The sequence below is a fragment of the Falco biarmicus genome, chromosome 7 (genome assembly GCF_023638135.1).
Source record: "Falco biarmicus isolate bFalBia1 chromosome 7, bFalBia1.pri, whole genome shotgun sequence".
Lineage (NCBI taxonomy): Eukaryota > Metazoa > Chordata > Aves > Falconiformes > Falconidae > Falco > Falco biarmicus.
This window is the reverse complement of record NC_079294.1, coordinates 20,187,592-20,201,341: the sequence shown is the minus strand read 5'-3', so window position 1 is coordinate 20,201,341 and position 13,750 is coordinate 20,187,592. Positions and strand designations below refer to the sequence as shown.

At 39.5% G+C, this 13,750-nt stretch overlaps 1 protein-coding gene across 6 annotated transcripts in view; it reads right to left on the bottom strand.

The window, feature by feature from the left end:
* ZFYVE26 (zinc finger FYVE-type containing 26) overlaps positions 1-13,750 on the bottom strand; it is a 52,532-nt gene that overhangs the window by 5,204 nt on the left and 33,578 nt on the right. For 4 of the 6 annotated variants that reach the window (XM_056347550.1, XM_056347551.1, XM_056347552.1 and 1 more), the window contains 12 exons: positions 12,812-12,969; positions 11,714-11,883; positions 10,247-10,272; positions 8,142-8,263; positions 7,830-8,050; positions 7,073-7,220; positions 5,772-5,981; positions 4,705-4,920; positions 2,865-3,062; positions 2,333-2,535; positions 1,306-1,447; positions 703-762 (listed from right to left, as the gene is read on the bottom strand). In XM_056347550.1, the coding sequence (XP_056203525.1) occupies positions 703-762; positions 1,306-1,447; positions 2,333-2,535; positions 2,865-3,062; positions 4,705-4,920; positions 5,772-5,981; positions 7,073-7,220; positions 7,830-8,050; positions 8,142-8,263; positions 10,247-10,272; positions 11,714-11,883; positions 12,812-12,969 (1,874 nt within the window). The other 2 variants (XM_056347555.1, XM_056347553.1) reach the window with 2 other exon arrangements.

The following is a 13,750-nucleotide window of genomic DNA, read 5'->3' as shown; positions in this document are numbered from 1 at the left end:
CCGTTTTGGGAGGCTCTGATTTTCTGTTCACCATTGCTCAGAGCTGGCTTAGATGTTTTCTATAATCAGATTGGTAAAACTTAATTTTGTCAAGAACAAGATGACTCTTATTTCAGGGGTGGCAAAAAAATCAGGTTGTTTTCTTCTGGCAAAAGGTCTTTTTTAGGTTGCTGCCCACCTCTCCCTCACTTATTAAACTCCCACTATATTCCTCCAGCCACCCCGCTGGCAGCCACCCTTTCTGTACCCCAAGAAACAGGAGGCAGCTGACCATCATATGCTTCCTATATGAAGGAAGAGACGTTAAAAGCTGCAGACTGATCCTGCCACGAATAAGGCAAGAAAAGAAAAAAAAGTAAGGAAACAGAAGCGATGCTAGGCAGCTGGACTCGCGGCTCCATTTTTACTGGGGAGTAGTGGCTGCTGTTGCTCCTCAGTAGTGCTATTTTTCTAAAGCTCTCCATCTCATTACAAACAGGCATTCTGCCTTGCAAATCCTGATGTGAAGCAAGGGGCAGGGCCTGCAGTATCCACAAATACTTCAGAGTGCCTACCTCTGTTCAGCAGTGGCCCTGCTATATCCTCTGTCCCACACAAGAGGCAACTGCAAGCTGCACTGCTTAAACAATTGCTTCAACGATTACTGCTGGCAGGAGTTACTTTTGTAATAGTAGTGCTTGCTATATCACGTTTTTCCCATACCTGAAGGACTCTAAATGCAATCCCGAAACCTTCCTCAATGTTTTTGCCTTCCAACATGACCTGAAAAGAGAGGCATAGACAAGTTTGGGGATGCATATTCCTTTTTCATTACAAATAAATAATAATGCATTTCCAGATTTTGCCTAAAGGCAAAAAGACAATGCATTACTTCAACAGAAAACAGCACCACCCCAACAAGTAGAGCAAATATAGGGTCTACTGTCACACGCTGATTCCCTGTGGGACATCGGGCAAATTACAGATGGAGCCAAGCTGAAGTTAAGAAGGGTCAGAATAATAGCATTATTTGCCTTGCTTCAAAACACAATAGGATGTACAGTCAAAAGGCACATTACTATTTAAATTTGGGATCCTCTGCTTCTGGAGGTTTGAACTTTGGGGAGAGGAGCTCCTAGTTCTCATGTGTCCTCTGCTACTTTGAGGAAAAACATGAATTTTTCATAAACGGTAGGTTGCATACAAACAAGTAACCTGACCACGAAAAATACAAGAGGCTGCTCCAACCACCAAATGTTTCAACCTATATATCAAGTTAGTATTGTCAACTAAAAATAGACCTGTGTTTGAAATAGCAATAAGTACCTTGCAAGCAACATCCATTTTCATGTTATTGTTTCCAAAGAGTGTGGGCAAGGAGGAACCTGTCATTTGAGAGGTTCCTGAGCTCTCACATCGATGCAGGAACTTTGTTACTTCCATCTGCAGATCAACTGTATTGATGTGCCTAGATAGAGGAAAAAATCTGACTTACTTTGAAATAGAGAAAGTGTCAACTATTACTTGTGTGAACTTACTAATTTCTTGAACATACTTCAAAATAAGACATTATTTCCAAACAGTAATTATTGCAGTTACTTTTTGACTGTCTTTTGTGTAGCCAAGTCTGTGGCAATGAGATACTTTCCAGATCTGTGCACTTAACATGTCACAAGCTGAAGGTGACCACTTGTTCACATTATTTCAAAGTGTGCCTTTGAGAGTACCTGGATCCTAAATAAGTATCTACTCCCTCTTTTCCACCTCATCATACACACTCTCCCTCCCACCTTTAAGTTAGAGTCTAGCCTAAAAAAAAAGCAAGGAAAAAAAACCCCTAAGAAAACCAAGATATAGAAACCCAAGTACAAGAGGGATCTGGCTCAATTTACACTTCAACTTTTGAATACAGGGATTCAGTTGGTCTGACACCTGTAAGTTGTACATAGTTGAACATTGTGAGTTAACGCTGGTAGGCAGCTAACTACTACAAAGCTGCCTGCTTTCTGGAGAGGAAAGTAAGCGTAAAACCAAGAAAACTTGTGGATTGATATAACACTGTCTAGGCACTGTAGGGTTTCTGTTTGTTTTTTAAATTAAGGAATGGTAGATGATACATCGACTGGTATTTTTTGTAGAAACAATTCCTCATCTCCTGGATTGGATTATTGGGGGAAAAGGTAATGGGAATCCTATACTTGCAACTACATAAAAGTCAGATTTTGGTCAAGCACAGCCTGCATGTGTTAGCTAAAGCCAACTTAAACACAACCACTGGGGGGGGGACGGACAGTGTGGAGATAAAAGCTTCAATTTCCCCTTTCCTACAACTTCGTTTCTTGTTTATAGATACCTTGACACATCTGTAGCAGACATTTTCTTTCGAAAAGTGAACGCTATTTTTTTCCTTCCTGAAGTTCTTGAGACCTCCTGCAGATACACCTTGAGATGGTCCTTGATCTTCAGAAGCCACGTCTGTTTGCCTCCCAGTTCAGTGTAAGACTTTGCTCCATGAGTGAAAAATCTAATGCAGGTCATGGCAGCACGAACATGATCCTAGAAAGAAAAAAATATACCGAACACTAAGATGGACCAAGTACACCACCTTCACTAATTGTTGACTGTACTGAAGCACTCACACAAAGCAGGCAATGCTGTGTTTTCTTTAAAACAGTAAAGCTACTGCAATGCACCAGATTGTGACAAATACAAGGCAGGTCAGCTTCAGTTAGGCTCAGGCCTTCCTACCTGTTTTTTGGGATTGGGAAGTAGCAAAAATATACTTGTCCATCATGCAGACTTACACCAAAGTAAATAACCAAAAGTCTTACAGTATTCAACATTTCATTGAAAGAAATGGCACTGACCCTCATCTTGCATCTTACCTTCATGAACTGTTGCAGCTCATACAGAATATGGTAGTAGTTCTTTCTCTGCAAGTATTTGCAGGCTGCAATCAAGTAGACTCCCCAGCTCTCCAATCCTGGGTCAATGGTTTCCAGCAAGTTCTCCAACATATGCAGTTTTCCACTTTCATAACTTGGAACAAAGATCCCTTCAATGAACACTTCTGGTGGGGATTCCTACGCAAACATCAGAAAGGTGGCCTGAAGAAAAGCCACTGTGGCTTATTGATTTTCCTTATATAACATAAAGGAGTACTAAGTGACAGAGATCATAAAATAATAATTCAGATTGGAAGGGACCTCTGGGGGTCACTTGGTTCAAAACCTCGCTCAAAGAATATCTTTCAAGTTAGGTCACACTGCTCTGGGCCTGTCCAGTCAAGTTCTGAGCATGATGAAGTAGGGCGATTCAATAGCCTCTCTGGGGCCCAGTTCCCTTGTCTATATAACCTCACTGCAAAACCTTTTCCTTATATCCAGTTGGAATTTTCCTTGCTCCAAATTGCATCCACTATCTCTTACCCTTTTACTGTGCACACGTGAGATAGGTCTGGCTCTATCTTCCCTATAATCATCTGCTTGGTAGCTGAAAACAGCACATAGATCTCCTTTTGTCTTTACTTCTTCACGCTGGAAAAACTTAGCTCTATCACTCTCCTCATGTATCATGTGCTTCAGGCCCCTAGCCACTTTGGTAGCCTTCCACTAGACTTGCTCCACTTTGACAATGTCTGTTTTTCACTAGGGAACCCAAAACTGGACACAGGAGTTCAGATGAAACCACACAAGTAGTGAGTTGAGGGGAATATTTACTTCCTTTACCTCCAGGACTGTGGTCTCACAAACGCAGCCTCACATACTAATGTTACTACGGAAAGAAGCATGTGTGACAACATGGCCTGCAAAAATGTTTTAAAGACATGAAATTACTTTTCAATAAATAACAAGCTACAAAGCCTGTACCCATAAAATACTTCAACCGATCAACTGCAAAGTGTTTGATCAGAAGCCTCGTATGTTACAGCTTTAAGGTAACAAACCTTCCTCTCTAGTCTGCATGATGACTACCAGTTTCCTTGTCCAAAACTTCCATATCAAATTGTATGTCTAGAGTATTGTTCCAAGTCTGCTACTTCACTAGTGGAATTATTTCACCAACATTGCAAAAATATACAACTTCTCTTTAAAGGCAAATTTAAGCTGATATAGAGGACACACTTGAAAAGCAAATTTAATATGCAGATGAGTACGTGAGCTTAGAATCACTGATCATACAATGAGAAAGCAGAGCTGATAGGACAACTTAATTTTCTATTAATAAAGTTATTAATAAAGACTGACGATAATGGAATTTGGTGTATCAAGTTGTATGTTCTCAATAAGAATTATTTCAAATAATAACAAAAATAATCAGTACATCAAACAAGCACAGAAACTCAGAAAACAACCAACCCCCTGCTGCCCCCACCTATCAGCTTTCAGGTTGGTGAGATGTAATAGATTCACATCTCCTAAGAAGCACCCTTAACGAATTAGTGAAAACCCTGCTGAGGTAATTTCTCCTCTCTAGAAGCCACTGGTTCAGTACAATGGGGAAGGGAGATTAAACAAGATGTAAAGATCAAAAGTTATTTTTTCATGTCACTGAATTCTTGTCAGACACTGAACACTTTGTATAATGACATTTAGAACCTCAGAAAACTGTGCAGAAAAACACCGAAAATGCTGCATGATGCTCATTACCATCTCAGACTGGCCTTGAAGTTGTCTTAGCCACTTTTCAAATTTCAGTTTAGTTATAGCATATGAAATCACTCACCTTATTCAACAAGTGAAGCAGTGCTTCTCTCATACAGTCATGCCTCATGTAAAAGCTTATTATTGCCAGATTAGTGCCATAACTATGTAAATAGAACAAGCACTCCTGATAGTAGCTGTTGTGTTGAATCTTCCCCTCACACATCATCTCCAGAGACAGACTTCTCGTTCTCAGTGTTGCTTCAAGTTCCCTCAGCGTGGCAAAGTAATCATCATCCTGCCATTAACACAGAGAATCAATGACAGGTGATGTGCAAGAGGATAACTTTCTTTTCAGTTAGATCTTGCCACTCAGCCCTGAAGCATTGCTGTTATCGTTGGTTTTAAAATAGATATCACTTTAAAGGGGTGACAAGCTGGTAAGGCTTTTTTATAAACACTAGACTGGAACACTGCTATCAACAGAGGTGCTGAATGTTGCTGTAGATAGCATGGCTGTTTCCAAGGACAGACAGGAAGCTTATTTAAACACAATTCCACTGTCAACAGCTACTTCAATAACCTAGTTCAAACAGGCTTTTTTACTCTCCCAAAACATGTACTACTAAGAGGTCTTTCATCATTATGATTCTGCAGTTACTTAGTACTAAAAGTGGGTTTTTGTTACTAATCAGAACTTCCAGAGCTAATCGCAAACCATGTAACAGTGTTTTCTGACAAGGAAAGAAGAGTGGAGCAGTATTTGTAAATTCTCCTCGGAATTGTTCAAATTATCAGAGTTCCAGCAGAAAAATGGCATCACTGCAGCATCACAACATATTGTTGGGATTGAGTTTAGTTTCTTCAGACTGTAAGTAACATGTTAACAAGTACAGCTTCTTTCCCCTCTGCTAAGTATGCCTCAAGTTACTATAAAATCCTATGATCGGGTTCTCAGCCACCAACTCACCGTGATGAAATAGTTAATAAATTTCTCAACAATATTCAGTTTGCAATATGCAATAATGACAACAGAAGGAAAAAAAACCCTAACACCTGATATTGTAACATGCATTGCTGTATGTACTAACACATAATTACTTGGCTTTGCTACAGCTCCTCAGAGCAGACAGAACCGAAGACTCTTACCACAATGAGTATGGGCTTCACTGTGGACTCCAGGTACTGTATCACATCCTGGACCAGCCTTGAACCATGGTTGAGCTGGTTTAGATCCATAGGTGGCTTTAAACATCGGTTAAACTTCTCTCTTGCTGAACTTAAGTTTCCAGCTTTAAGGCAAGCCATGCCCCAGGCATGCCATGCTCCACCTGGATCCAACCCAGATTTTGTAGAAACCTGAATTCAAAATTGTTTGTTAATACCGCCACACAGTCCCAGTACAGATAAGAGGAAAACTGGCTTATCACACAGTCTGTGATTCAGACCTTTCACTTCCTAGAGGACATTTCCCATTAAAAACAAAATAAAACACACACCCCCTGGTGCTGATTATTTCCATATTACTCGAACAAAATACCAACTACCAAAACACCCACAATCTCCAAATGTGGAAGTATATTTTTATTGTACAAGTTTAAGCAACTATTTCAGTTCAGCAGTTTTAAAACTCAGGACATGTTCACATCTGCTTTAGAAAAGCAGAAGACTTCTACAGAGCAGCACTCATCAGTTTTGTGGGTAAAAAAAGGAAGAGAAGATGCTTCTTCACAAACTACCAGGAAATTTTTTATTTCACATAACTTTGCTGATCAAATTAATTCCCAATTTTCTTTAGTAGACCAGCTGCCTTTAAACATGAACCATTTTTATTCAAATAGGTTATCTATTCCTGCTGTTTATTACCCCTTATAAATCCTAATCCTGTTTGTAGTATCATAATCCTGCTCTTAAACTGTAATACCATAAAGCAGAGGCTTACAAAATCCTGTAAGCAGGAGGAAGACAGAAGATGATAAACCATATCAGATGAGCTCTGACAGATTTCCCACCATTGCTGATTTCCAAGTAAACGCTTGGGAAAGTACCTTACTAATGTCTGCTGTTGCATTGCAAACAAATTAAATCAAACATACATGCTTCAGAAAAAGTCCTGCCACAAAGGATGCCTCAAGATGTTTTACTGGATGCAAGATTCCTCCATTTAATGACTTTCTTGCAGTTAGTCCGTTCCAATCTTAATTGTACTGGGAAACAAGGTCCCTACCATTCCCTTCAGCAACCTGCTCCACAGCAGGACTTTTCCTTCTCAGAATTTTTTTCCAGTGTTCAGAAAATTATTTCTTACTTGTTTAAAAACTTAATCTCAGTTTGTAAGTGTTTCAATATTTTCCATTTCACAAGTCACATCCATCTGAACTCAGGAGGGAGAAAAACAAAAAGTCACTACAGAAGCATTACTAACACTGACATCGCTCCATTGCCGTTACCTCTATAGCTAGCTGGTAGTACTCTGCTTCCAGAAGCCGATTTCTTAATCTTGTTACTGCTGCAGGGAGAAGAATCTGATCCAAAGATGGTATTGGACGGTAGGCAGCAGTAACCAAAATATTCAACACATCCACTTTGCTGATGTAACTAGAAGAAAACAAAGAGGTTAAATATACATACACTTTCACTATTATCACAGACTGAAACAACTTTATGTCCGACACAACTCTTAGAACAGTGGTTCCTAATCACCAGTACCCCAGGTTTCTCTATCCATCATACCATCGTATTCAGACTATTTTTTTTATTGGATTTTTTCCTATGTTCAGTGGAATGCTGGCAGATGCTGATTGCAGACACCAGCTGTATGCTCCCAAATCAAAGCAACACATCTGAAATTTAGTATACTACACCTGCCACCTCAAGCTCTGCAAGACAAAACTTGAGCTTATTCCCAGGAAGTGCAGGTTTTAAATCCTATATTGAAATACAGGCTGAAAGCAGATACACAGTATCAGAAGTAAAACATTTACCCCATTCTTTGTGAGTTATTTCTCCCTACTCTGAGAATTTTCTTCGTAATAATTATGTAGTCACACTACTTGAAGTTCTACTATTTGAACTCTTACATTACTAATTTATCTTGTTTAAAATGTCCACAGTACAATCACAAAACAACCCTCTACTCTCCAGTAAAAAAGGGTAATAGTCTCAACAATACCTCAGTACATCCTAGTGAACGTAATGATACATCACCTATCACAGAGAGCTAGATCCTGGCTTCTTCCAGCTTTAACAAACATCATTTTGGCACTGAAGAGCAATTGTTTCATGATGTCCATAAGGAGACCAGCATCCACCTCAGGATTAGTGAGCCCTTGAGACAACTTGCAGCAGTGCTCTATCAGTTGGTGGCCGCACACTATACTGTCACTGTGCAGGCTAAGGATGGCAATACACAAGGAAGAGCTGGGAGCCTGATAATTTGAAGGAAGACAGACAAACATGGGTATCGAGGTAGTTTTCTCCAGGGAACAGCTTATACTGGACTCTTTCTCCAGACCTTACCTGTTCATAATAAAATTCACTGCGTACAATTTCATTCTCCTCTTCATTCAGGGAAAAAATCCATTCAAGTTCAGTTGCCTTGGGTATTCGCACCACTGTGGAATATTCATTATTAGAAGTTTCTGCAGCCAGAAAGAAAACACCAGGTAGAATCATCGTACAAGAAGCAACGAACCTGACAAAGGACACATAATGCAGAGTATTCCCATACTCCTGTAAAACAGTCACCTGTAATCCTCTCATTATGCCATTTCCTGCCAGCATCACATGTCCAGCACACAGATTACAAAAACACTTCCATTCCTCAGCAGGCTGCCAAATTGTACCTAAACTTACTGTTACCAATATCCTGTCACCAAAACCTGGCTCCAGCAATGTCTTCAAATGATTACTGAACTCTTACCCTACTGCACATCAAGCATAGCAACCTCCCCTCTCTTTAGCCTTGCCTCAGAGAAGTTATTAATGACTTCTGAGCAGGAGAGAAGTGGAAATATGAGACCTGTGGGTTATAGGTAAAAAGGGAAACTGAAGAATCAGTTGTAAAATAAAGGGTAAACTGACTTAACTGCTTCATTCTTCTTTTTAGAATTCAAGTTATTAGAACATAATAGTCCAGCAGCTTTAAGACAAAAGACTGTGAGAAGATGAGCTAACTCCTTACATTAAGTTCCCATATAAAACAATATTTTGAAATCAGTAATCTAGAATTGCTACAGATCAAGTATTGTCTGTCACCTGAGTGCAGCTGAAAATGCACAAGCCGTCTGATGCTCAAGTTTGTGATTGTGGTTCCTGGCAGAAGAACAATGGCCAATCTCACAATGCTACGAAATGGAGAATAATGCTAATTTGCTACTCTTTTCCCTCAAAATTTACTGTTCTAGATTTCAGAGGAGGACTCTTTAAGTATTGAGTAACTCTATGTAGGCTGAGTTAAAAAAAACAAACCACAACAAAACCCCTCTCCGTTTCTAAATTGAAATTGGAAACTGGAATAATTATCATAAACAAGGCTTAAAGATATTTGATAAGCCTTCTTCACAGTCTCATCAGATAAGTTAGAAAAGCAGAATAAACCAACTTCCTTTTTAAATCTAAGGACCATCATACTGTTCTTACTCACTCCTGCTGATTGAATCACATGGGCCCAGTGATGTGCAGCAATGCTGCAGCCAAAGAGGAAGATGTAACTAGAAGTAGCAGCTCAGAAATCGCATTTCAGCTATTTCAGTCTTGTAACAAAGGTAGCAGTCATACTAGCCCATCATACTTTAAAAGGGACAAGTAAGGAAAAATATTCTCTTTTTTTTTTGTAGCACAAATGCAGGTTTTGCACCATGTTCCACATTACTGCTATAAGCACTTAAAATAAGCATGTTTTGGTCTGCCAGAATTTCACATTGCTGTAGGGAAAATTTTGCAGAATCACCTCAAACACAAGACTAAGAAACAAACAGTAAAAACTGTCTGAGGAAAAATTACAGTGAAAAAGAAATGTCAACTAAATTTTTTTGTTACTATTCTACTATTCCTGAAATATTATGGTATTAAATGTGGAAACTGAGGCACCAAAATTACTAGTCCATATTCACAGAACCATCAAAGGAGACGGAACTCAGGACACAACCAGACAGATGACAGGGGCAACATTCTGCGCTACTCCCAGCCCGCACAGGGTATCAAACACGACAGCACACTGCAGTGGTATTCAGAGTTGCACTATCTTGGTTTGTAAAAAGAGGATCACTCAGCACAGCTCTGTGGTGGGCTAATGTATTGCTACTCATACTACAGCTTCTCACTGACTGTTTCTAGTATGCAAAGTGTATTCTTCGACTGTTGTTTTCCAGTTCCTTCTTTTAATTCCCATCCAGTGTGTTCAATATTGGCTCAGACATCTTTGCTAAATCACAATTTCCATTCACAGAAGTTTGGAATACTCAATTTCAGCCTGCAGGCATGAAAACTATCAGTGATGTTTTGTTACTGAAGTTTTGATCACCCTTCAGCTGCAACTACATGGTGTCAGTTTCCTATCTCTAACTCTACTCCTAATCAGGCACTTTAAAAAACCTGAAGATTAACATTACTCCAATCCTTACCTTCCATTTGGTTCTGATCTTTTCTGCTGTAAAAAAATGACAGAAAGAAACATCAGGCATACTCCAGCACACTAGGGAAAACACAGTTTTAAAGAACAGATCAATATGGTTAGCCTTTTCAGAACGCTGTCTTGTAAAAATCTAACAACTCTCCCTCCCTGCTCTCTCTCCGACTCATTGCCCTGCCCCTACCCCCTGCTGCCTGGAAATCTAACATCCTGCTTCTGAATTGTACTTCAACTACACTAAGTAATTAGTTCTTATAACCTTCTGTAGGAATAGTACTGTTGCACACATCATAAAAAACCAGACACTGAGAACAAGAACTGCTCAGTATCACTATATGTCAGAGCTAAAATGAACTTCTTGTCATCCAGGTCTCTGCCCTTAAGATTTAGTTGGTTTTGATACAGAAATAGGGCACATATTAAAAAAACAACAGATACTTAAGCAATTAAAACCTGACAGGTGGCATTCACACTCACTGCTAAGCTCTGCTGACCTAATCTGGCAGCATAAGCAACCATTCTGACACAAACTGATTTAGCTAGAGATAGATGGTTGTTTTTTCAGATCTGCACAGTAGTCCTCTTTTCCTAGGAGGCTTGCTGATACTACCACAGCAGATACTATTGACTGCAGGCTTGCTAGGAAAACAGGAAATACAGCTGGAAGTACAGGTGAAGAGTTAAGTCTTACTCTCGGTGACCCTGTCAAGCCTGCCGATAGCAGAATCAGCAGGCTTGACAGGGTAATGGACAGTAAAATTCACTCTTTTCAGCTGCACTTTTCACCAGCTGGTCTAACACACAACAAATTTCAGTCCATTTCTCAGCGTAAAGCGGCCACATCATTAAAATCTGTGATCACAGCTGTCCCTTTTATTAAGGGCAGTTTCAAAGCCTGTCTAATCATGAACTTGCTTTTGAATCCCCAAGGGTTCAAAGAGTCATAATCAAGGGATTACGGAATAACATACGAAATAACACTAACACACTGATACGTCCAGCAGAGCTAGTCAACTTGTGATGTTAATCCAGGAGCCAAGTAAACAGCAGGAAACTTTGTCATACTGTAGTAGTTTGTGCTGAACATGTTTTGCATCAAAGCATTCAATCCTTAGGTTAATGATCAACTGACGCTTAAAAATTAAATACTTTGCTGCCTGGCTCTCCAGGTTTTTTTAATATGAAAAGTAAACTGAGGCATAAGGAACATCCCCACACCCATTAAACCTGAAAATCCCAACAGCTGGAGGCCAAAAAGCTGATGTTATTATATTATCAGGATAAACCTTTATTTCTTATTTGTCTCTCATTCCATTCATGTGGAAGGTGTCCTGTCCACGGCAGCAGGGGTGGAACTAGATGATCTTTAAGGTCACTTCCAACCCAAACCATTCTAAGATGTTTCTGTGTTGTCTGCTGTGTATATGAAATTGAGGAGAACTAGAATGGAAGGACTTACATGCTTGTGTCTTGTACCAAGCCAGGCAGATGGTCTCTGTTGTAGTAGCTATAGCACTGATCACATACACGAGACAGATTTTCTCTGCAAGCTTCTACTGCCATTTTCTTCGTGGAGCAAGAGCTGCACACCAGCCTGCCACAACGTCTGCAGTGATGGCGCCTGTTAAACTAAGCAAGAGAGTCACAGATGAGCAACAGAAAGAATTTACAGAAATTCCCTCCTATACCTGCTTCCACTCATGAGTAAAGTTACTCCATTTGAAGACAAAAACCACCATGCACAGTAAGGCTTTTCAAAACTATACAATGATTGATTCTCACTGTTGCAATTCCTTTCTGGAGAGGGCATGGCAAAGAAATAAAAAAAAACAACCCAAAAACCTAGAGGCAGGTATTTAAAACATTTGTTGCAGTCTTGGGCTTTCCACTGTTTAAATTGTCCCAATTTTGATCACAGCACTAATTAGATCAACTCTTGGAAGAGTTAGAAGCTGTAGACTGTCTTTCTGAGACCATCTTAGTAATTTCCAAACTCAAAAGCAACAGATACTTTGAGTGAACAGTACTGTTTCTAAGCAATAGTAGAGGCTGCCAGCACACCCGCAAAACTCGATTTAAAACTATTGCAAAACAGCAAAATTAATCTTCTCCCTTAGAGCCCCAACGCAGTTGCTCAAGTACTCTGTGAAACAACAGGTTTCAGAAAAGCATAACTAACAGCAAAGAATCATTTTCTATACTGGTAATTGAATTATATAATGCTCATGTTATTTCTTGCCAGCACAGTCAACTAGACAGCCTTTTGAAATATTAATACTGCTGCTATTACACAATTTTGAGATCTCATAGTTGTCTTCTCTCTGATCTATGCTCTATTTACAGGGCTCTGCAAGGAACTAACTGTTCCCAGTCTCTTCAGCTACACTAAACAGAAACCAGTGGTTAAATATCAAAGGACTGGCAATCTTGCCAGGCCTACACTGATGCAGGCAAACTTGCTGAAGTAGCTAGTATCTCATAGGAAACAGACAGTGAGCAAGTGTTCATATTAAGGTCACAGTTCTAGGAATAACCTTACTTCATCTTTGCTCCTTACCATAGTAAAGCGTTCAGTTTTGCAAACCATACATATCGTTTCAGTGTCATCAGGTATCCATTGCTGCTTTGGTGGCGGCTTCTCAGGAGGCACAAATTCTTGAGTAAACAAATTCTGCTGCAAACTTCTGTCTCTGGGACTTGCAGATATGGTGAGACCTTAAAGAAAGCCAGGCCAAGAAAAACATGGAATGGGATTTAAGCTGTTTAATGGAGTCTTAAATACCAGAAAACTCTATAGAGGCTCTAAGATCTTTCTGACTCACAAGACTATTACTATTATCTTACACAATGTTATTCTGCCACACCTGGTTGAAAGGAATATATATGTTTTAAGCTAAAATTTTAAGACTGTAAACTTATAGCGCTTCAGTACTAATAAGCAGGAGTACATACTTATTAATAGACCTTTACCATAACAATTAGAGAACTATAAGACAACCTGTCAACATCTGTTCTTGTATCACAAGCAGAGACTTAAGAGGAGGAAGAAAAAAAATTACCTTGGTATACAGATACCAAAAAGCGATAAAGCATAAAATGTTATCTTAAGGATACAGAGTGTTGACATTCCTAAATACTGAGACTTTTCTTTGTTATCTCAGGAGATGTGTGGTATGGCTAGCAACAGCATATTCCTCCCTGTTCTGGTCCCCTTTACAGTCTACTGTGGGGAAATCTGTTCAAAAAGGCAGGACTTTTAAGTCTTTGCCCTTGCCAATGAAATACTCCTCAAATCACGTTTACAGTATTAAACAGGCTTTCAGTTTATATAATGTGAGCCAGTTACACTACAAGCTAATTAAAAAGTTCAACATGTCATCACAAGCCTGCAAGCCACTTTCTGTGTACGTGAATACTAAGCTAGAAAAAGAAAGAAATCTCCATTCCAATAAAGCTAACTCATGTTCACCTAAGTAGATACTGGATTGCAAAGGAA